The sequence below is a fragment of the Martes martes genome (assembly GCF_963455335.1).
Source record: "Martes martes genome assembly, chromosome: 1".
Lineage (NCBI taxonomy): Eukaryota > Metazoa > Chordata > Mammalia > Carnivora > Mustelidae > Martes > Martes martes.
The window spans coordinates 205332493-205354509 of NC_137888.1; the positions used below are offsets into that span (position 1 = coordinate 205332493).

The 22017-nt window shown below is 54.6% G+C and overlaps 2 protein-coding genes across 2 annotated transcripts; one reads left to right on the forward strand and one right to left on the reverse strand.

The window, feature by feature from the left end:
- The first annotated feature begins 6908 nt into the window (after positions 1-6908).
- ILVBL (ilvB acetolactate synthase like) lies at positions 6909-14506 on the forward strand. Its single transcript, XM_080798988.1, has 17 exons — positions 6909-7052; positions 7248-7292; positions 7604-7748; positions 8948-9149; positions 9276-9403; positions 9491-9629; positions 9720-9831; positions 10154-10253; positions 10390-10487; positions 10606-10742; positions 11772-11906; positions 12960-13074; positions 13174-13343; positions 13420-13490; positions 13568-13639; positions 13815-13920; positions 14037-14506. The coding sequence occupies exons 3-17, from the start codon at positions 7614-7616 to the stop codon at positions 14213-14215; spliced, it is 1899 nt and encodes a 632-aa protein (XP_080655114.1). The 5' UTR covers positions 6909-7052; positions 7248-7292; positions 7604-7613; the 3' UTR covers positions 14216-14506.
- Positions 14507-14513: 7 nt separating this feature from the next.
- SYDE1 (synapse defective Rho GTPase homolog 1) lies at positions 14514-21369 on the reverse strand. The gene is made up of 8 exons (XM_080798956.1): positions 21240-21369; positions 19298-19639; positions 18552-19196; positions 18185-18399; positions 17439-17565; positions 17068-17228; positions 16284-16509; positions 14514-15942 (listed from the first exon to the last, which is right to left on the reverse strand). Exons 1-8 carry the CDS (start codon positions 21325-21327, stop codon positions 15539-15541), a joined length of 2208 nt encoding a protein of 735 aa, XP_080655082.1. The 5' UTR covers positions 21328-21369; the 3' UTR covers positions 14514-15538.
- Positions 21370-22017: the final 648 nt, after the last annotated feature.

A 22017-nucleotide genomic window follows, 5' to 3' on the forward strand; every position in this document is an offset into this window, starting at 1 on the left:
AAGATGCCGTGAAGACCTGAAATGACCACAAAGGGTGTAGAGTGTTATAGAAAACGAGCTGATAAAGCAGTGGCAGCATTTGAGAGGGCTGACTCCCATTTTGAAAGAAGTGCTACTGTGTGTCAAATGCTATCAAACAGGGACGCCTGGGTGGCTCAGTTGGTTAAGCAGCTGCCTTCGGCTCAGGTCATGATCCCAGCGTCCTGGGATAGAGTCCCACATCGGGCTCCTTGCTCGGCAGGGAGCCTGCTTCTCCCTCTGCCTCTGCCTGCCACTCTGTCTACTTGTGCTCACTCTCGCTCCTCTCTCTCTGACAAATAAAAAAAAAATGCTATCAAACAGCATCACATGCTACAGACAAATGGTGTGTGAAAGGCAGAGCCAATCGATGAGGCAAACTTCCTTGTGGTCTTATTTTAAGAAACCGCCACAGCCACCCGAGCCGTGAGTGGCCATGGGTCAGCAGCCATCACCATGGAGGCAGGACTTTCCATCTACAAAAAGATGACAACTCACTGAAAACCCAGATGCTGGTTGGCATTTTTTAGCAATCAAGTACTTTTAAACTAAGGTATGTCCATGGTTATTTCAGGCACGATGCTGTTGCACACCCACTAGAGTACAGTATTGTGTAACATCACTTCTATATGCCCTGGGAAACCAAAAAATGCATTTCGCTTGCTTTATCGTGGTGGTCTGGGACTGAATCTGCAGTATTTGGGAAGCGAGCCTGTTTTTGCGGTTTCTGTGGACTTCTTAGTTATTTATTCATTTATTTATTTATATTTTTTTCTGTTTGAGGCCTGACCGGCTTTCATTTCTCTGCTATGGAGGGTGAAAGTGAAGGCTCGCCCTTCCTTATGAGGCCTGCAGGACCCAGTGCTGCCGACTCTGGTTCAAGCAGGTGCAGGCAAGGCTTGGGGGCTTCCATCAGTTTCCAAGGAGCTCTGGGCACCTTGTGCTCCCTCTCTCTCAAAGGCTGTGAGCACTTAGAAACACTATCCACTCAACCAGAACCTGGAGATCTGGGTGCTAGTTTCTCTCTGAAGCACTCGTGGGGGCTTGGGAAGATCCCTCCCCTTCTCTGTGACTCAGAGGTCATTAAATGGAGGAATTGACTCTGATGATCTCTTCTCTCCTGGACATTTTCAGACCCTATGCTGTCTCTGGAGCTCATAAATATGAGGCTTGGTGAGGATATGAAGGTCTGGCAAGGTCACTGTTTCCCAAAATGTGGAGCACAGAAGAGTAACATTTCCTGAGGATGGCAGGAAGAAAGAGAACTTTGCATTCCCGAGGCAGAAATGCATTCCTTTTCCTAATTCTCTCTCAAGTCTACAGATTACTGCTAGGAAAAAATTCAGTTTGATGCTAGTGGATCTTTTATCTAGCTATTACATTAAAAAAGATTTTATTTATTTATTTGACAGAGAGGGAAACAGTGAGAGAGGGAACACAAGCTGGGGGTGTGGGAGAGGGAGAAGCAGGCTCCCCACTGAGCAGGGAGCCCGATGTGGGACTCGATCCCAGGACTCTGGGATCATGACCTGAGCTGAAGGCAGATGCTTTACGGACTGAGCCACCTAGGCGCCCCTATTTTTAAAAAAGATTTTATTTATTTGACAGAGAGCGAGGGAGAGAGAACACAAGTGTGGGGCAGAGGGAGAGGCAGAGTCAGGGTCTCCGATGAGCAGGGAGTCTAATGCGGGACTCAATCCCAGGACCCTGGGATCATGACCTGAGCTGAAGGCAGATGCTTAACGACTGAGCCACCCAGATGTCCCTATTTATTACATTTTTAAAATTTGAGTATGGCACACAATATTACATTAGTTTCAGGTGTACAACATAGTGATTCCACACTTCTATACCTTATGCTATCCTCACAGCCCATGTGGCTACCATCGGTCATTGGACAACAATATTACAATATCATTGACTTATTTCCTATATTGTACCCTTTAGTCTTGTGGTCTATTCATTCCATAACTGAATACCTGTACCTCCCACTCATCTTCACCCATTTTGCCCATCCTCCTGGCCCCTTTCTCTCTAGCAACTATTGGTTTGTTTATAGGTCTCATTCTGCTTTTTGTTTATTCTTTTTTGTTTGTTTGTTTTTTATATTCCATATATAAGTGAAATCAGGTGGTATTTGTCTTTCTCAGTCTGACTTATTTCTGCTAGTGTATCTTTAAAAAATTATTTACATTGTGTATGTAAAATATCTACCTAAACACACACATATGAAATTATATGTATAATTTATTTACATATATATATTAAAGATTTTAAAATTTATTTGACAGAGATCACAAGTAGGCAGAGAGGCAGGCAGAGAGAGAGGGAAGCAGGCTCCCTGCTGAGCGGAGAGCCTGATGCGGGGCTCAATCCCAGGACCCCGAGATCATGACCTGAGCTGAAGGCAGAGGCTTTAACCCACTGAGCCACCCAGGTGCCTCTATTTACTTATATTTTAAAAAAAGATTTATTTTTAGAGAAAGAGTTGCGGGGGAGGGACAGGGGGGCGAGAATCTCTAGCGGACTCTGTGCTGAGTGAGGAGCCCGATGTGGGGCTGGGTCTCTGACCCTGAGATCATCACCCAAGTCGAAACCAAAAGTTGGACACTCAACTGACTGAGCCACCCAGGGGCCCCAAATTTAAAAATACTGTACACTAAAACAGATTTTTAAAAAGTGTCCAAATCAATGAATTTTAACACATGCCACCACCACTATAATCCGGATACAGAACATCACCTCAGAAAGTTCCCTAGTCCTACCCCCTTTATAATCACATCCTTCCCTATCCTCTAGCAACCGCTGATCTGTCCTCTCTCACTATGGTTTTGTACTTGGAGAATATCATTCTGATGGAATCATACAGTATGTAACCTTTTAAGACCGGCTTCTTTCACTCAGCATCATTCTCTGGGTGTGTGCGTGGCTTGTGGATAGAGAATACCACCCCACACCATTTTTCCCCCTGTTCTTTTTTCCCCAGTATATACATGTTTTTTTTTTTTTTTTTTTAAAGATTTTATTTATTTATTTGACAGATCACAAGTAGGCAGAGAGGCAGGCAGAGAGAGAAGGGAGGAAGCAGGCTCCCTGCTGAGCAGAGAGCCCGATGTGGGGCTCGATCTCAGGATGCTGGGATCATGACCTGAGCCGAAGGCAGCGGCTTTAACCCACTGAGCCACCCCGGCGCCCCTATATACATGTTTTTAAATTAACATGTAACGTATTATTTGTTTCAGGAGTACAGGTCTGTGATTCATCAGTCTTCTACAATACCCAGTGTTCGTTACAACACAACGCTCATCACCCCATTACCCCATTCACCCACTCCTCTCCCGTCCAGCAATCCTTAGTTTGTTTCCTAAGATTAACAGTAGTCTCTAAGATCTTAACACAGTATCGGTTGTTTCTTCCTGTTTTGCTCTGACTTAGATTTAGTTTGGCACTGTCACCAATATTCTCATCTCTAAAGATGAAAATAAAAATTTTAGCAAAGTGTCATTCTGTTTTAGTTACACTACTTAGTGAATTAGATACTCTAAAAAGAAAAAAAATTGGTAACTTTAAACTTATCGAATATACTTACTTGGTTTATTTGTTGACTTATTTTTTTTCTAAAAGTAGGCAAGTTCTTTTTGCTTACATCTTTCAACAAGTAAAAATAATTTGCCCAGGCTAAAATTTAAATTTTTGAAATGTCTGAAACTTACAATTTCTTTGCTTAGGATAATCTATTTCTGTCACACTTTTTAATGTTCAGCATAATTTGATTTGTAATGATAATCTGAGACCACAGAGTTAATAGTCTTTCTAAAATTAAAGAATAAGTGATATTTAAAATAAACCTTTTAAATAATATCTTATTTCTCTATTACAGAGATGGTACTCCATTCAACACAGAATATTACATGTTTCTGGAGATTAAAATAATTTTAAATAGCCAGGATTATATGACACCAGCATAAGGAATGCAGATATCTGATATATTAATCCAATGTATAATTTATAAATCTTCATTCTTTAAAACTATTTCACCAAAAATATCATTGATTTTATCAAAAGGTAAAGGGCTAGAACATTCAAATAGAACTCAAGAGTCTGTCTAGGAATAATAAGATATGCAACATACAATCCCACAGACCTTTGCTGGAAAGAAACATAATTTAAATTATGACTGATGTTTGTAGTTCTGGCCTTTCTTGCCTCCCCTACCACCGGTTTTACTGAAGTATGATTGACATACAACATTGTACTTTAAGGTATACATATATATTGCAAAATGGTGACTACAATAAGTTAACATCCAACACTTAACATCGTTACAATTTTTTTCTTATGACAAGAACTTTTAAGACCTACTCTCTCAGCAACTTCCCAATCTACAATACACTATTGTTAACTGTGTTTTCCAAGCTGTCTATTACAGTCCCAGGACTTACCTATCTTTTAACTAGATGTCTGTACCTTTGACCAGCTTCCCTCCCATTCTTTCCTCCCACCCTGGCTTCTGGCAACCACAATCCATTCTCTGAGCATAAATACTTTGCGATTCATCCAAGGTGTGTGTTTCAATATTTTGTCTTTCTATTGCTGAATAGTGTTCCATGATCGGAATGGACTACAGCTTGTTTAGCCATTCACCTATCGAGGGCATTAAACTTAAAGATAAAACCATCATTTATTAATCAACAAAAATGGGCTTATTCAGGGATAGCAGAAAATTACAATTCAGGATACACAAGCTACAGCAAAACTGTATGCAAATCTGGGGAACACAGGCAAGGTATGTTTTTTATAAAGGAAAAGGGAGATTTGGAAGGAGCTGTTGTAAACCAAAAGCTCATTAGAGTAAACTGGGAGTTCCAAGAATAGTGACTTTTCATTGGCTGAGCTGTCACAGTCCCTCATTAGCTGGGTTGTTGCTGGGGGAGAAGGAAAACCTTTCTTTCTCCTGCTGGAGTAGTACAATAGTATCTATTCTCCAGACTTGCCAGGTAGGTCTCTTCCTGAGGTCTACAGTTGATGATGAGTGGTAGGGCATGTGAGCTCCCCTTCTAGCCTCCCAACTCCATTTTATTTTATTTATTTTAAAAAGATTTTATTTATTTGACACAGAGAGAAAGAGAGAGAGAGAGCACAAGCAGGCAGAGTAGCAGGCAGAGGGAGAGAGAGAAGCAGACTCCCTGCTGAGCAAGGAGCCCGATGTGGGACTCTATCCCAGGATCCTGGGATCATGACCTGAGCCAAAGGCAGCCGCTTAAGCGACTGAGCCACCCAGGCATCCCCCAACTCCATTTTAAATGAGGTTTCCTTTTACTGATTTTCGCAAGAGACATTTGGTTTTTCCAGTTTTTGGCTGTTACAGATTAAGCTCGTATGAATAATTGTGTGCAGGTTTTGTGTGACTTAGGCTGTTCAAAATCTTCTCCCCTTTCCAACTCAGAATAAAATCCAGTGTTAAGTGGAAGGGTGTCTGGGTGGGCTCCAAATGTTACATCCTGTGACAGGCATGGGGAAGCCATGTGGTTGAAGCACCCTACCTGTTCTCCCAGACTGGGAGCAGCACTGCTTGAGTTCACATTGTGCCTCTTTCACTTACAAGCTGTGTGACCTTGAGCAACTTCCTTAACCTCTCTGTGCTCCCGTTTCCTCATCTGTAGACGGGCATATTAATAATATAAGCTACTTTACAGGGCTATTGTGAGGATTACACGAGTTGATGTGAAGAGTGTATGGAACAGCCCCTCATATGTAATAAGTGCTTAATGAAAAGTAATGGTCACTATTTCATTATTGGCTTTGGGAATTTAACTGGACCTAGAAGACCTTTCTCGGAAGTTTTATCCTGTTAATTATAGGAAAGGAAAGTGGGGTTGAGCTGGTAGATGAGAGATAGAAGGGAGAGGAACCGGTTTTAGAGACTGTTGGAATACTCCTAACAGATTTCATAAAGTGAAGAGGGAATAGAAGGGCTCATGAGACAGTAAGTAAAGACAAGTCATTAGAAGAATTTCGCTAAAAAGAGGTGCAAAGGGACAGTGATAGGTGGAAAATGTGGGGCAAACGGAGTTTTCTTTTCTTTTTTTTTTAAATGGGTGAAATGAAAAGTAGGAAGATTCAACATAAGATAAAATTAATAATGGGGTGGAATACTCAAGAGGGAAATTCCAGAAGTTGACGAGGGATGGGAGCCACTGTTAAGATGTGAAGATTCATTTTGGAAGGTAGTAGGGTACTTAGTACTAGAATTATTTCCCCTTTGCTGATGGGGATCATTTTCCAGAGGCCGGACGGCTGCAAGCAGGTCCCTAGGGCTGCCGATCGTCTCCTCCCCTGCACTCTACTCTCCTGCACTCTGAACTCTGAACTGAGAAACCCAAAAGTCGGGGAAGAAGGCGGAGCCAACAACAGAGGCAGGCCTACGAGCGAGGGGGCGGGCCTCTGCCTTTGCAGGGTTACGTAAGATGGGAGGCGGGGTCTGTGCAAGAGCTGGGAGCGGGCCTTGCTTGGGACGTGGGCCCGGGTGGTGGTGGAATCTGGGGAGCGGGCCGTGACGTCCAAGTCCGGCTAATGCTAAGGGGCATTCGGCACGGCTGGTGGGAAAGCCGGAGGACTCGGAAAGCCCGAGGACTACAGGCTGAAATGTGGGGCCAATGGAAGGCCGCGGAAAGTCGGCTCCATGGGCCTCAGCTTAGACCAGATGCCAAGGGGCGTGGCCTCCTGTAAAGAAAAGTGATAGGCTTGAAGGGAGAGCCAATGAGAGGCGGGGGGGCGGGGCCTGTGGGCCCGCCGCTAGGAGGGCCAGAGTTCTTATAGGAGGTGCTTGCGTCCCAGGGCGTGGTTACGGCTCTGCGCACGCGCGCCGGGCCGGACTACAGGGTACCGCCAAGCCTTGTGAGAGAAAGGGGCGCGGCCACAGCTCCGGGCCCAGCTTCCCCTGGCCGCGCTCCTGGGTCATGTGATACGAAGGGCGCCGAATTCCTCAGCAGTCAGCGCCATTTCCCGCAGGCGAAGGCCAAAGTGCCCCAGGGGTAGGAAAAGCCTTCTGATGCGATCTGACCTCGACCCCCGGCCTGGGGTGTGGGGTCGAATTCTGGAGCTCGCAGTGGATAGAGATCTGGCTTCAGGAGAGGGGCTCACTCGCGACCTCGGGGGCGTGGCCTCGTCCTAGGTGACGTGGGCGCGGGGTGGGCGGGCTCACTTTTAAGGTTGAAATTCGGATCCAGGTGTAAAAGAGAGGCGGGGCTCTCCACCAATTCGTTGAGAAGCCGGTGAGTGTTAAAAACTATCTTGAGGTCGTTCTGGCCGCATCGACGTGTGGTGGTCTAGTTTTAGTGGTGATGGTGGTGGGGGAGACGTAAAGGGAGGGTCTGGCGCCGCAGGAGGCGTGGCCTCCCCCCGAGAGGCGGGGCCTGGTTCTCCAGGGGCGTGGCCTCGTCCAGAGACGAGCAGCGTAAGGGGCGTGGCCGCGCCGAAACGGGGGGTGGGGGAGGTGTGGCCCGGCATCCGAATGGGAGGGGGCGTACCTTCTTCTGTAAAGAATCTCTGCGTCTAGCTGCTGGCCCTGTCCTTTCTCTTTCAGGTGCGGAGTCATGGAGACCCTCGCGGCCGCTGCCCCTGCCGGGAACTTCTTCCCCTCATTCCTGTTCTTGGCCTGCGGGACGCTAGTGGCCGCTCTGCTGGGCGCCGCGCACCGCCTGGGGCTCTTCTACCAGTTGATGCACAAGGTGCGGGGGCACAGATCAGAGGCGGGCTGGGGGCAGCCAAAGAAGGAACGAGGGCCTGGCACTCTCTCTAGCTCACGTATTTTGCAGGCGGAGAAAGTGAAGCCCGACTAATCTAGGGGTTAGGTCGGGAAATTCTATCCACTTCCCTGTCCCCATTGCCAGGTTGCAGACAAGGCCCTGGACTTTGCCTCTAGTAAGAGAGAATCTGGAGTATCTGCCCATTGGCTCGGCCCACTCCTTCCCCAGCGGCCCCGAGCCCTTTTCACAGAGCACTGCTCCCTGAATCCTGTGCGGCCAGAGTGGGCCAAAGGCAGGCACCCGAGGGGGCTGTGACAGTTGTCATGTACCTCTCCACACGTCCCTGAATAGTTTTTTGTTTCTGCCCTCATTTTCCACAAGAGGAAATAAGCTCAAGACATCTCGTGGGGTAGCTTGCCATAGTTGATCTTTTTGGGAAGAACTGACCCCACAGACCTCACTCTTGGTTCCTCCCCTCGGGAATCTACCCCTTTCCCGCACTCCTTCCGCGATCCTTCCTTTCTTCAGCAGGAGCAACGGGAGCAAGGCTGCTAGTCTTGAGGGTTTGTGGAGGTTTAAGGCAGAGGCCTCTGTTGTGCCGGGCTGTGAGGAAGCTGGGTCTGGGAAGCCTCAGGCACGATCTCTGCCAGCAGGCCGATCCTGTGCCGGGTGCTTGGTGGCTAGCAGCAGGCCAGCTGGGCCTGCCAACTGGGCTTGCCCTGTGAGTGGGAGGAAGTCTAGCAGGCTGGAATCAGCAGTCAGGCTGCCAGGCCCTGGAGGGCAGGCAGTTCTGGAATCTCAGCAGATAGCCCCTGGCCAAACTACTCTGGGCTCTCGGGATCCATTTTCCCTCTCCTTTCACTCTGATTGCCCCACTGCCCTCAGGACAGGCAGTGTAACAGAAAGAGGGCGCTTAAGAGCACGGGTTCTATGGGACTTTGACTATTGCTGTGGCAAGTCTTGGTCTTCCTAGCTGCAAAAGGATATAATCACCAGAGGATCTGATAGGATAACATGCCCTCCTCTGGGCCTGGCATATGGTATTATAGGTGCCTAACCAACATCCAAGTTCCCCTGACTCTCCTGCCCTCCCTCCTGGGGGAGCGAGATTGCCTTCTCCCTATGTGCCCTAGTGCCCTTGCTGATCCTTGATAATCTTGCGCTCCCTTTCCGGGGCCCAGGTGGACAAGGCAAGCATTCAGCATGGTGGGGAGAACGTGGCAGCTGTGCTGAGGGCCCATGGCGTGCGGTTCCTCTTCACACTGGTCGGTGGGCACATTTCCCCGCTGCTGGTGGCCTGTGAGAAGCTGGGCATCCGTGTGGTGGACACACGCCACGAAGTCACAGCCGTCTTCGCTGCCGATGCCGTGGCCCGCCTGACTGGTGAGGGCAGAGCAGAGAGGACTAAGGGCTGGGGAGAATGGGATGGGGGAGGTCTTCGAGGGGCAGAGTTTTTTTTCAGAGGTGGCCAGGCCGGTGGGCACAGCTGCAATGGATTCTGTGTTTTAGGGACGGTGGGTGTGGCTGCAGTGACAGCAGGCCCGGGCCTCACCAACACGGTGACTGCAATGAAGAACGCCCAGATAGCTCAGTCCCCAGTCCTGCTTCTGGGCGGAGCTGCCAGCACGCTCCTGCAGGTGCCTTGTCCTTGGTGGGTGGTGGGAGCCCCAGGGAGCCTCAAAGGGCTCATGTGTTGACTCTCTGGACACCTCTGTTTCCACCAGAACCGGGGTGCACTCCAGGCCATTGATCAGATGTCCCTGTTTAGGCCACTGTGCAAGTTTTGTGCTTCCGTGCGGAGGGTGCGAGACATTGTGCCCACTCTGAGGGCTGCGATAGCTGCTGCCCAGTCGGGCACCCCAGGTAGGTGGGGGGTGCTGGGCAGTGGTCAGGCCCTAAAGCTTGGGTTTAGGGAGGCATGGCAGGCTCAGTATCCTCCCTGCCCCTCTGCAGGCCCAGTGTTTGTGGAGCTGCCCATCGATGTGTTGTACCCCTACTACATGGTCCAGAAGGAGATGGTGCCAGCCAAGCCGCCCAAGGGCTTCATGGGTCGAGTGGTCTCCTGGTGAGCAGCCCCACTCCCACCATGCTCTCTCCAGCCCCTTGCCCTCCTTTGTAACTTCTGCCAGCATCTGTCCCTCCTTTGACTCATTCATGGGCTTGCATATCAATTGAGTGGGGGAAGGGCAGCCATGGGAAGAGCATTCTAGGTAGAGGGACTACAAATGCAAAAGTCCTGAGGCAGGAGCAAACTTGGTGGGTTAGGAAAGCAAGGTAGCCTATGTGACAGTGCAGGTGAGCAAAGAGGGGTAGGAGCTGAGCTCGGAACAGCTCCGGGAGCCCTGGTCACTGATTCTGGTAACCAGCTCTTGCTCTCACTTTTGCAGGTACTTAGAGAATTACCTGGCCAACCTCTTTGCAGGAGCCTGGGAGCCTCGGCCTGAGGGCCCTCTGCCTCTGGACATTCCCCAGGCATCAACCCAGCAGGTGAATCGCCTCTCTTCCCTGGCTGAGGACCCCACCTGGCAGGATGGTCTCTCTTTGAGTCAGTATTGGGGCCTTGATCTTGGGGGCTGATGGTGACTCACATGGTTGGCTCTTTGAGCCCCATCTCTTATCCCAGGTTCAGCGCTGTATGGAAATCTTGAGCCGAGCCAAAAGGCCCCTTATTGTGCTGGGAAGCCAGGCTCTGCTGCCCCCGATACCCGCTGATAGACTTCGGTGAGAAGGCTCAGCCCTACTCTTGCTATCATATACCTGGTCCCTGTTGCCCTGATGCTTTGTGGGGTGGGGCACGCCCTTGACATTACACTCACCTCTGTTCTGTCTGGATCCCCAGGGCTGCTGTGGAGACCCTTGGCATCCCCTGCTTCCTGGGAGGGATGGCACGAGGATTGCTGGGCCGCAACCACCCCCTCCACATCCGGCAAAACCGTAGCGCTGCCCTGAAGAAAGCAGATGTTGTCCTTCTGGCAGGTGGGCCTCGGGCTCCTCTGCCCTCTTCCCTTCCCCTCCCTCCAGGCCCCCCTGTCCACTGCCCCCACCTCTGTGACCCTGCCCCTCCTAGTCAGGTACTTACTGGCACCCTGCCCAACTAATCACTAACCTAGTAATCACCTACCCTCTTATCTTGGGCCCCACCCCTTCACCTTTCAGGGGTTTGGAAAACTGTGTACTTCAAGTCCAGGTAAACTCTGGCAAGGTTGGAGTTGTGTTGTAGGCTCAGCTTCCTGCAAAGGAGAATGCATGGATAGAGGGCACCTGCAGTATTTATATTCAGCATTTGCATTTGTGTGCTTTATACGGGGTTTCTGTAGTGTAAACCTGTATGTCATGTACATTCTCACATAAAGTATTTGGACTCCTGCCCAACACGTAATAGTTGTATCAGTTTGCTGTTGTGTATTAACCATTGCTAAACTCAGTGACTTAAAATAAACTTATCATTACTTCAGGTCCACCTAGAGGTTAGGTGGTAGTTTTCCAGGTTTTGATGGGGCTCACTGATGAGTCTGTAGTTGGAGAGACAATAAGGCATCTGGGCTGATCGGGCTGGGCTGCTGCATATACTTGGCCTTGGCGGACTACAGATTAAGCTGCCGTGGCCTCCGCTGGGATAATTGAGTTCTTTTGCTCTTCCCTGCCTCTTCCTCCAGCTTTCTCACCATCCAGCGGGCCAGCCTGGGCTTGCTCACTTGGTGCAGGATGAGAAACATGCAGGGATGGGAGAGTGAGGTTTTTAAGAGAGAGACAGTAGAAGCTACAGTTCTTGAAGCTTGGCCTCAGGAACGCTTGCCTTCACCTGCCACACTCTATTGGCCAGGGCATGTCCCTGAGGCCAGCCCAGATTCGAGGGGTGGGGAGCTGTGAAGTCAACTGCAGGTGGTACTGGTACAGGGAGAAAGGAAGAATGGGGACCCTTTTGCATTTAGTCTGCTATGGTGGATTAAGTAAGGTGGTGGGATACTGGCTCTCCAGCCACTGAGCCCCTTTTCCCCACTCCAGGAGCCGTGTGTGACTTCCGCCTGTCTTATGGCCGTGTCCTTAGCCGCAGCAGCAAGATCATCATTGTCAACCGTAACCGGAAAGAGATGTTGCTTAACTCAGACATGTTTTGGAAGCCCCAGGAAGCTGTGCAGGGTGAGCTCCTGGGACCCTCCCCCTTCCACCCCAACACATATATGTTCTTCCCGGTCCTTCTCCTTCTGACCTCTGTGATAGCTGGCTTGAGCCAGGTGCTGGTGAGCAGGGCCCAGACCCTGCCCCGATGGGCACCCAGTGAGCCAGAGACACGGGCTCTCAGACTGATGGGTGCTTCTGGATGAACAAATGGTGGGGCGTGGGTAAGAGGGAAGGCCTCGGAATGTGCATGTGATCGTGCTCCTGGTTGGAAACCCTCCCATGCTGCCAGCTGCCTGGAGGACAGAGAGCTCCCTCCTGGGCCCCAAGGCCTCTGTTGTCCTGCCATACCATCCCTGTTCAGTCTGCTCCCATAGCCTTTATGTGCTCTTCTTTGCCCATCATTCCAAACACATTGATGGTACTACACGGACCTCTTGGATCAAGCAGAGAAGTGGCATTGCTACATTTATGTTTGGGAAGGTCCACTGTAGTAGCTGGTAGGCAGTGAGTCAGAGAGGGCAGGTGGAGGCCAGGGGCCTGTTCAACCAGGCCAGGACAGAAAGGATGAGGCCTGGAGCGGGCACAGACAGGGATGACAAATTCTGCTTCTCTGTGCTTTCATGGGATCATTTCTAAGACCAACATGAAAAGTACATCACTGGCCCATTTCTCAGTCAATTCACAAGCATGCTGCATGTCTGGGTTAGAGAGACGTGCTTGGCTGATGGAGGTGTTTGGAGGGATGTGTTTTAGAGGCAGAACTGACAGCACTGCCTGATCTGGGTGGGGGAGGGCGGGAGGCAGGCAGCAAAGCTGCTTGGGTTTCTAACGTACATTGTGCTTCCTAAACCTTCATTTCTCTGGCCTTGCTCTCTGCCTCACCTTGGCTGCCCTAACCTGGTTCTGGCAGATCCTGGGGTGTGTTTTACCTGTTTTCCCCTAGGAACATTCCCGGTCTGCCTCCTTGTCTCTTTCTGGAATGTTGCCATTGGATTCCTGCTGTCACTGGGCCTCTGATGCTGGAAGGGCAGGAGGCCACTTCCCTGCAGCTGTATCCTCTTCCTTCCCTAGGAGACGTGGCCTCCTTTGTGGTGAAGCTGGTGGAGGGCCTTAAGGGCCAGACATGGGCCTCAGACTGGACAGAGGAGCTTCGGCAAGCTGACCGGCAGAAGGAGCAGGCCTTTCGGTGGGGACTGGGTAGAGCGGACACGGGACCAGGGGTATTGTTGTGGTTTCCTGGAAGGCTTTGTTGCTGGCCCTGCTGACGTGCGCTGCTCCGTGGCAGGGAGAAGGGGTTGATGCCTGTAGCCCAGCACCTGAACCCAGTGCGGGTACTGCAGCTGGTGGAGGAAACTCTGCCTGACAACTCGATTCTGGTGGTCGACGGTGGGGACTTCGTGGGCACTGCCGCCCACCTGGTGCAGCCCCGTGGCCCCCTGTGCTGGCTTGATCCTGGTAAGGAGGGACCTCTGCCTGGGACAGCTTGCATTGTCTAGGCCCCTTTACACCCACCTGCTCTTGGTTTTCCTAGGGGCCTTTGGGACTCTGGGCGTTGGTGCAGGATTTGCACTTGGGGCCAAACTGTGCCGGCCGGATGCCGAGGTGAGTGAGGGTGCTGGAGGCTGGGGGCGGGGTTTTCTGGACAGTGAGCCACTCAACCAGCCTTGTTCCCTGCTCAGGTGTGGTGCCTGTTTGGAGATGGAGCTTTTGGCTATAGCCTCATTGAATTTGATACCTTCGTCAGGCACAAGGTGACCGAGCTGCCCTGAAGGAAGCTCAGAGCTTGGGGTTCTGGGAGTGGTCATGAGGGGTGAGCAGGGCTAGGGAGGGAGCTGCTTCTGTCTGGCAAAGGTCCTGTCCCTGTCTTTGTCCTCTGGTTAGCCTTAAAGCTGAAGGCTATGGCCTGGCCTCATCCTTTCTCTGCAGATCCCAGTGATTGCTTTGATCGGGAATGATGCTGGCTGGACCCAGATTTCTCGGGAGCAGGTGCCCTCTCTGGGCAGCAATGTGGCCTGTGGCCTGGCTTACACTGGTGAGAGGCTCGGGTTGGGTGGAGAGAGGGAGAAGCTGATTTGTGTGTTCCTCTCCTGGGCTGACTGCATGGTGGCCTGGGTCCCTGCCACCATCTGACTTGACTTCCCCTTTTAGATTATCACAAGGCAGCCATAGGACTTGGGGCCCAGGGCTTGCTGCTCTCACGGGAGAAAGAAGATCAGGTAGTCGAGGTGCTTCATGATGCTCAAAAGCAGTGTCGAGATGGCCACCCGGTTGTGGTCAACATCCTTATTGGGAGGACGGACTTCCGAGATGGCTCCATTGCTGTGTAGGGCCTCGTGGGTCAGTAGCCTTGGCCTTCCCACCCCTGGACTGTGCCTAGCTGATTTAGAGTCTCATCCTTGCCTGCCTTGGACCTGGCCGATCAGGTCCAGTGACTCTACAACCCTCCCTGAAGACAGGGTGGGGCTGGGGTGGGGAGGTGCGGGTCAGAGCTCAGAGAGGTTCCCTGGCAGCACTAGAGAGCTCCTGGGCCTTTTCCTTTGTGGGTACAGCTACCCTTTCTCCCTTCCTCTCACGCGCACTGAATAAACCACCTCTGGTCCATGTGGCCCCAGCACTCATTCCAGAACTTGTGCATATTGATTTATTGTCCACAAAGATGGAAGTGAGGGAAAAGGGGGAGACAGGAGGGGGCCTACTGTCCCGCTGGAACTCGGGCCCACTGAGGCTCCATTATTGGGAATTTCAGGGTGCCTGGCCACTGCAAATTCTTTTGCCCTTAGAGGTCCGTGAAAGAGCCCCATACGCCTGCTCCAGACGTGTCTATGCACACTAGTCCTCACATACAGACACACACGCACGGAGGCAATAAATATGTTCCGTACCAAAGTGCCCCCAGCCTGACATTTCAGGTGGGGCCCCTCCGAAAGGGAGGTCTTGTAAGTGCTCAGTTTTTTCAGGGATGTGGAGGAAGAACTGGGGAGGGGAAAGGCCAGACTCTGCTATCTCCATTTCCTGGTTTGAGGCAATCATGGGGTTTTCCCTGGAAGAGAGGGTGGGAAACAGCTATTTTTCTTAAGGCCCTTGGCTCCCCTTATCCAGCCAGAGCCCAGGATAGGGGCTTTCCCCCTACCCTGCCTCAGATAGCACCTCATGATAGTCCTTGGACCCTCCAGGGGAGGGAGAAGCAGAGTGCGGTGCTTAAAGCTAATACTGATTTGGTTGGCAGCAGCAAGAGGACTGATGGGGGTGGGGGGCAGAGGGGCAGGGGAGAAGGAAGTGGGTGCGGTGTCGTCTCACCATCCCGGGGTGATGCTCACAGTAACTGGTGTTTCCCTGGCCAAGGGGTAGGGGGCAAGAGAGGCCAGGCCAGCAAGCGGGAGAAGTGCCTTTTGGCAGCAAGGGGAGAAGCCCTTGGTACTCAGAAAAGATGTCCCCAGCAGCTGGTCCCGAAAGTCCCCAGTCTTCGCAACCAGTGCCCCACCACTGGGTACCGGAAACGAGGAATGATTCTCAGCAACGGGCTGGTCACTAGGCAAATCCCCAGCAACCGGGACGGTGGCCCAGGCAGCCCTGGTCCCCTCCGTCGCCGGGGCACCGCCTCAGCTGCCAGGAGTTCGGCCCTTCGTGACCGAGGTCCCGCCCCGCCCGACTCAGAGGCACACGTTGATCTGCTTGGAGAGCTCTCGCTCCAGGTCTAGGATGAGGGCGTCGAAGTCTTTGAGGTTCAGGTGCGGGTTGAAGGGTGCCTCGAAGTCGTCTTCGAAGTCCGCGGCGCCCGCCGGCTCGCCCGCCTCCTCGTCCTCGTCCTCGCTGTAACTGCCCGTCGCGTGGTCGTAGTCCGGCCCGGACAGAAAGTCCCGCCCGCACGGCAGGAAGTCCCGTCCGCACACGCTCCAGTCGCCCGCGTAGCGGTTACTCGGGGGGCTCTCGGGGCCGCCCCGGCCGCGGGGCCGCGCCACCACTTCGGGGCCGGAGAGCGGCAAGTGCAGCGGCGGCTGCCGTTTGGGCCGCAGGTATGGGGCGAGGTCGGGAGGCTCCGGGGCCCCGCGGGGATCTGCGGGGGAAGAGCGGGGCTCGTGATTGGCCGCCTACCTAGCCGGGGCCCTGATTGGCCCGGCGGGAGACGGGACCTGCGACCGCATCAGGATTTCACTGGCCGAGCTAGAACTGGTTGCTTCGGCAACCGGCCCTCTGATGAGGCAGGGTCTCTGACCGCGTCAAGCACGGATTGGCTCAATCTGAGCGGGTTGCTGAGGCTACCAGGTACCGTTTACGCCAGGGGCCAGGCGAGAGGGGCGTGGCACGCCTGAAATCCGGGACTCTGATTGGTCGCCCGGAAAGCATCCTTGCGACGACCAGGCCTGGATTGGCGGCGCGGGCCAGGGGCGGGCTCACCTGGCCAGGCCTGCAGCAGGTAGTGCAGCACCTCGATGTGGCGCTTGAAGTCCACTGCGTTGGTTAGGCCGGGGCCAGAGCTGCGGATGCGGGGCCTGGCGGGTGCCTGGCGCGCCGGCAGCAGCACGGGACCGAAGCACACGGCCAGGTTCTGCGGGGTCATGCGGTTGTGGGCGTGGAAGGAGGAGACGAGGCGCAGATGGTCCAGGAGAAGCGTCAGCGTGGCCTGAAAGAAGACGGTTGGGAATCATGAAGCGGGTGAACCTGAAGGGAGACTAAGGCGGCCCAGAGTGGGGAAACTCGAGATCTCATAGCTGGTTGATGGCTGAGCTCAGGCTTTGATACTAGTATTATGATCTATTTTGCTGGAGGGGAGACTGAAGACAAAGGCAACTTAGCTTTGGAATGGCAGACCTTGGATTTGAACCCACCCCACTGTCTGTTAGGCAGGGCGGGCATTAATCCTGTTTTAGGGTTTATACCCTATGAGGGTATTGAGGTACAGAGGGTCAGGACTTCTCTAGGATCCCACAGCCAGAACCTCCCTGGTGGTAGGTTTACAGACCTGTATTCAGAGTCTGCATTTTTGTGATATCCTGGCTGTGCAACCTTGGGCAACTCACTTAACCGCTCTGGGCCTAGGTTTCCGTAGCTACGAAGTGGGGATGCTATAGCACCTACTTTCTAGGGTTGTGACAGTGCACATCATGGGCTCAGTGCGGGTGAAACACTCTCCTGATGTCAGCTCATTCAGTCCTGCCCACTCCCACCAGACCCAACTCACCCTCTCCACATCTGGCAGGCAGTTGAGGAGCCCACGGGTGCCCTCAGTGCTGGAGGGTGCCCTGCTTGGGGGTCCTTGGGCCATGGCCTCCAGCACCACCTGATAGAGGGGCTGGGTGATGAGTGGGGTGGGCAACTCCCGAAGATAATCCTTGAGGATGCCTGTGGACACAGGGCCCACTCTGGTCAGGGCACCCCTGGCTTCTGAGGCTGGAAAGGTCAGCTGGGGCTGGGAGGCGGAAGAGGAGGACAGGCACAGGAAAGTGAAAACAAAGCTAGATAGAAAGGGTGATGTCCCAGAGGGACCACAGGGACTCCCTTGAGGTGAAGTTTCAATAGGGAGCAGGCAGGGCACAGAAGGGGCTTGCTGACCAGTGATGACATTGATATCAGGATACAGGTCCTCAGAGAGGCAGACGGCTGCACTGTCCCGCTCAAAGGCATCCCGAAGCTCTTTCTTCACGGCTGCCGAGCCACACAGACGGTACAGCCCCACCACCTGGGGGTGGGGACAGAGAGAGATCTTCTTGCCAGTGCTACAGACTGATCGGGGCCGGGTGGGGTGGGGTTGGAGGTCTGGGTGAGGGTGGCAGTGGGCTGAGGGGTCGGGGGGCTGGCTGTGGCTTCCCCAGCTGCCTTCCTGCTCTTCTGACACCTGTCATGGGGTCCCCACCTGGCTGCCTGAACAACCTGGTCCCGTAAACCCTCTGCTTGGATCATTTGTCCTGCCACCACCCTCCTTCTCAGTTCACTTGTCACCTCCTCTGGGAAGCCCTTTCTGACTACTCCAACCAGCATCAAGTCCTGCTTCAGGCTCTCCCAGCTTCAGTCTTGTCCCAGCCAGTTTTACACTTGTGAGTTACTGGAATCATGTCTTTTCTTCCATCAGATTCTGAGCTCCAGTAGGTCTGGGACAATGTATTACTAAATGGATGGATGACCCATGGGTTCTGGGCTGAGTGCTGTGGTCTACGGGAGCTTCCTGCCCTTGTCTAAGCTGGGATTGGACCTAGGAGTGTCCCAGGCAGGGTGTATTCGTGGGGAAGGCCTGGCCTCTGTATGCTGGGTGTCCTGGGCTGTAGGTCTGAGGGCCAGCTGGGACGGGGCAGGGGGCTCACCCGCAGCCCTCGGCGCTCGATCTGCCCAACACACTTCTGGATGATGAGGGGCACCTGGCCCGGGGGGTTTTCTCGCTCCACCAGCAGCGGCAGGGGCAGCCCAAAGACTCGGGGTTCAGTTGTGCCTGGTGCTTCCTGCTGCTCTGACAGGGTCAGCTTGGCATACAACAGCCCCTGAGGCTCCAGGCGCACGGCCAGTTGCTGGGCCTGGCACCCTGAAGACACAAGGGCATCTGTGGGGTCTGGCCGCCAGGCTCCTATGCCCTGGCCCCCTGCTCTGAGCCACACCCCCACCCCGGACACTCTGAGGGGAAAGGCAGAGCTGAATCTGTGCCAACCACTCTTCCCTTGCAGCCAGGTATCCTACCTCGGAAGACTGTGGGTAGCAGCACAGTGCCCTGGGCACAGGGCCGGTGCCGCCGGACACCAGGGTCCCACGCCAGCACCAGGGCCCGCAGCAGCCGGGCAGCCTCAAGTTCCAGGTGGAAGGTGTGATCCAGCCGCAGGAAGTCTGGCCCCCCCCTCAGTGGACCCGTTCGGGCCCGGGCCACCCCATCCACCTGCAGTAGGCAGCAGAGGTCTCTTGGGGTGGCCCCAGGTGCTGGCCGCAGCCCCCCCAGCCCATACAAGTGCAGGCTGAGGCGGCCCCAGAGTGCGGCGGGGGGTGCTCGGGCTGATGGGCCCACCTCATAGGGCCGGAAGGCAGTGGGTGATGGGTGCCCTGCTGGGCGCTCTGGTGAGTCCCCATCACTGAGGTAACCGGCCCGAGGGCCCCTTGTGGCCCCAGCCCCTGCTGCCCGTCCTGGGGTCCCCACACTGCTGTCCAGGTGGTAACGACTGATGACGGAGCCCTCGGGGGCGGCCCGGTCACGCTCTCGGCCAGCCCGGGTGCCCCGCAGGCTCAGTCGCCGTCGCAGGTCAGGCAGTTTCTTCATCTTCATGGAGAGGCGCCGAGCTGGGCCAGGGGACTTTGTGCGGGAGGCTTTGGTTGGGGGGCTGGCAGGGGCTGCGCCTGTAGAAATAGCAGATCTCAGAGTTCAGAAGCCTGGGCTTGGGATAGGGGTGAGGCTTGTGGTCATCTTGGGGAGCTGGAGGAATGAGGTTTGTGCTCACCTTGTGAGGCTGGGCCCTCTGGCTCAGCTGAGCCTGGTTGTGCTCCCAGGGGCTCTGGTGCCAGGGGTCTGGAGTCTTCCTCGGGGATAGGGTTGTACCAGATCTCACCTGCGGGCTCCCCGTTGCCAGGTGCCCTGGGCCCCAAAGCAGCCTCTTCCGGTGGCTTGGCCCCACCCAGCACCCATCGTCGGCTGCTGGGCTCCAGGCTCTGCAGGTAGGCCCCCCGAGCTGGGCTCCGAGATGCCTCAGGGCTTGGGGGCCCCTCTGCTCCAGCCTGGGACCCTTCAGGGGCCTGGGGCTCTGGCTCTGGAGGACTGGGCTCCGGGCGCTGGGCTGGGCGGCCTGGCAGAGAGCAAGGGGAGTGAGACCCAGCTACCCCTCTGCTGCCCCCAGTGCAGCCCCAGCCTGCTGGCTCTTTCCCCAGCAGGGGCCATGGCTGGGGTGCACACAGTACTGGCACTCACTCCACATGTTTGTTTGGAATGGGCGGGTGCAGGCCAGCAATCTCATTGGTTGCCAGCTTACAGCCTGCCCCCACTTCGTCCCTGGGGGTCCCAAACGGTGTCCCTCTGCCCTTCGGCCTCAGGGGTCCAGTGGGGTTTCTCCAGACCTGGGCCCTGCATTCTCAGCTCTACCTCCCACCCCTGGCATGGAGCTCTGCCCCTGTCCCTTCCTACTGGGTGGCTTTGGGGAAGTTGCTTTCCATCTTTGAACCTCAGTGCCCTCCTGTGAAATGGGGGGAGTCAATGCCCTCCTCCAGGGAGGCATCAGAGAGCTCGGTGTGGGGACTGCTTCTTAGGTGTCCAGGTTATGGTCAAGCACGTAAACCACAGTGAAGGCTGCCTTGCTCCTTTCGGAAGACAGGAGCAGGCACGACAACTAGTGCTCGGGCCTCCCTTAGCCTTCCCTTTCTATAGCACTCCCCCCACCGCCCACCCCTTGCCTGTCTTCCAGGCTCTGCCCCCATCCCGGAGTGAGCCCTATCTCTCAGCCCAGTCCAGATCCCCATGGTCAACGCCTTGGGGCCTCCCCTTTGCTCCATCCTCCCTTCTGTGACATCCTGGGCTGTTTCCTGTCTGTGTTTGTGCGTGGGCACCCCTGTCCCTTCTCTCTGCTCTAGGAAACTTGGGAATCTTTGGGAAGGGGGTGGGGAGGTCAGATCCTGGAGTCATCAGGCCTCCCTCCTTTAACTCCTTCCTTCCTGGGACTTTCTGTCCCACGCAGCTCCCAGTTCCTTAAGGTCTTGTCTTGTTTGCTGGTGGACTCTCTCATCTGGTCAACTCTGATTTCCAATGCCATAGACCCTGTCTCGGGGGGTCTCTATTAGTAGCATGTCCAAAGAGCTGTTTAAGTCACTTCATTGGCTCTGGACAAATGACCCAACTGTTCCGTGCCTCAGTTTCCCCGCCCATCTAAAAGGGACAATTTCCTAGGGCTGCCTAAGGTGGGCGCAGCTGCAGTCACTGGTTAATAGGAGGGAGGGGGTTTAGGGGCTGGCCACTGTGGCTGATGCACCGCCTCTCTCCCTCCTCTGCAGGAGGTGGCTACCCATCTTTCATCCCGGGTCTCTAGGGTGCAGGGTGTCCCAGCCTGGCCTGACTGGGCCCGTTTGCCAGTTTCCCAACTCCTCCTCCCCTCCGCCCTCCAGGCGCTCGGTCTCGGCCCCATTTCCTGTCAGGGGCGAGGCCCCCTCTCGGGCCTCGCAAGGAGCCCGCAGCGCTGGCATCCCAGGCCAGGCGCACATAACGGTTCGCGCCCCCTCTCCCCCCTGCCCAGCCCCTTCCTGCCAGGACCCCTGCCCGCTCTCGGTCCCCCCCCCGGGGCCTCAGGGGACTCCGCGGGGCTCCCCCCACCCCCTAGTCGTCCCGCCTTGGGGCTCCGGGACCATCTCCCGGGCGGGGCGGGGTTCGGCGCCCCCTCCTCCGCCGCCGTCTCTGCTCACCGCGCTCCTTCGCGTCCGACTTTTTCCGGGGAAGTTTTTCCCGGCCCCGCAGGCGGGAGAAGGTTTTCCTGAGCAGCGGCTCGGCCATGCTGGGGCCCGGGCCGGGCCGAGTGCGCGCCCCGGGCTCCGGCCGCGCCGCCCCCCGCCCTCCCCGCCCCGCCCGGGCCTCCCCGCCCCGCCCGGGCCTCCCCGCCTCCCCCCCTACCCCCACCCCCCTTGCTCCGCGCCAGCAGGAAGCGCATTCCGGGAATGCTTGGCCCAAACTTTTTTTTTTCCCCTTCCCGCGGCTCGAGCAAGCGATGCTGGGATATGTAGTTGCCCGGGCCGGGTGGGGAGGAGATGGGGGCTCTAGGATGCCTTGCTGGCTCCAACTGTAAATATCGTGGCACAGTCCTGAGCCCTGTCTTCCCTCTTACCCACTCTCCTTTGGTAATCGAACACAGCACATTCTTTTGGATTTACTTTCAAAACGCATCCTGCACGTATTTCTACCTCTTTCCCCCATGTACTGCTCCAGCCTGGTGCAAGCCCTGGCCTCACTCCCTTTGTTCCAGGACACCTCCTCTTCTTTAGTCTCCTGGACGCCACTTGGGTGCCTCCCAATTTTCCCATCCCCCAGTTTCAGTTACTACAGATGTTTAACAGACCATCTCCAAACTAGTGGTGTAGAAGCCATTTTATGATGCCGCAGATGCTGCGGGTAAGGAATTTGGGCAGGGCAGAGCTGACATTGATCGTTTCTACTCCTTGGTTGGAAAGGCTTTGAGGTTTAGGGGTA

Excerpts from the sequence above, each read along its gene's own strand:
- ILVBL (XM_080798988.1), top strand. The coding sequence starts at position 7,614 with ATGGAGACCCTCGCGGCCGCTGCCCCTGCCGGGAACTTCTTCCCCTCA. Across the intron at positions 7,749-8,947 it reads TCTACCAGTTGATGCACAAG|GTGGACAAGGCAAGCATTCA; the intron begins GTGCGGGGGCAC and ends TCCGGGGCCCAG. Across the intron at positions 9,832-10,153 it reads ATGGGTCGAGTGGTCTCCTG|GTACTTAGAGAATTACCTGG; the intron begins GTGAGCAGCCCC and ends TCACTTTTGCAG.
- SYDE1 (XM_080798956.1), bottom strand. The coding sequence starts at position 21,327 with ATGGCCGAGCCGCTGCTCAGGAAAACCTTCTCCCGCCTGCGGGGCCGG. Across the intron at positions 17,229-17,438 it reads TGATATCAATGTCATCACTG|GCATCCTCAAGGATTATCTT; the intron begins GTCAGCAAGCCC and ends CTGTGTCCACAG. Across the intron at positions 15,943-16,283 it reads CCTGCTGCAGGCCTGGCCAG|ATCCCCGCGGGGCCCCGGAG; the intron begins GTGAGCCCGCCC and ends CTTCCCCCGCAG.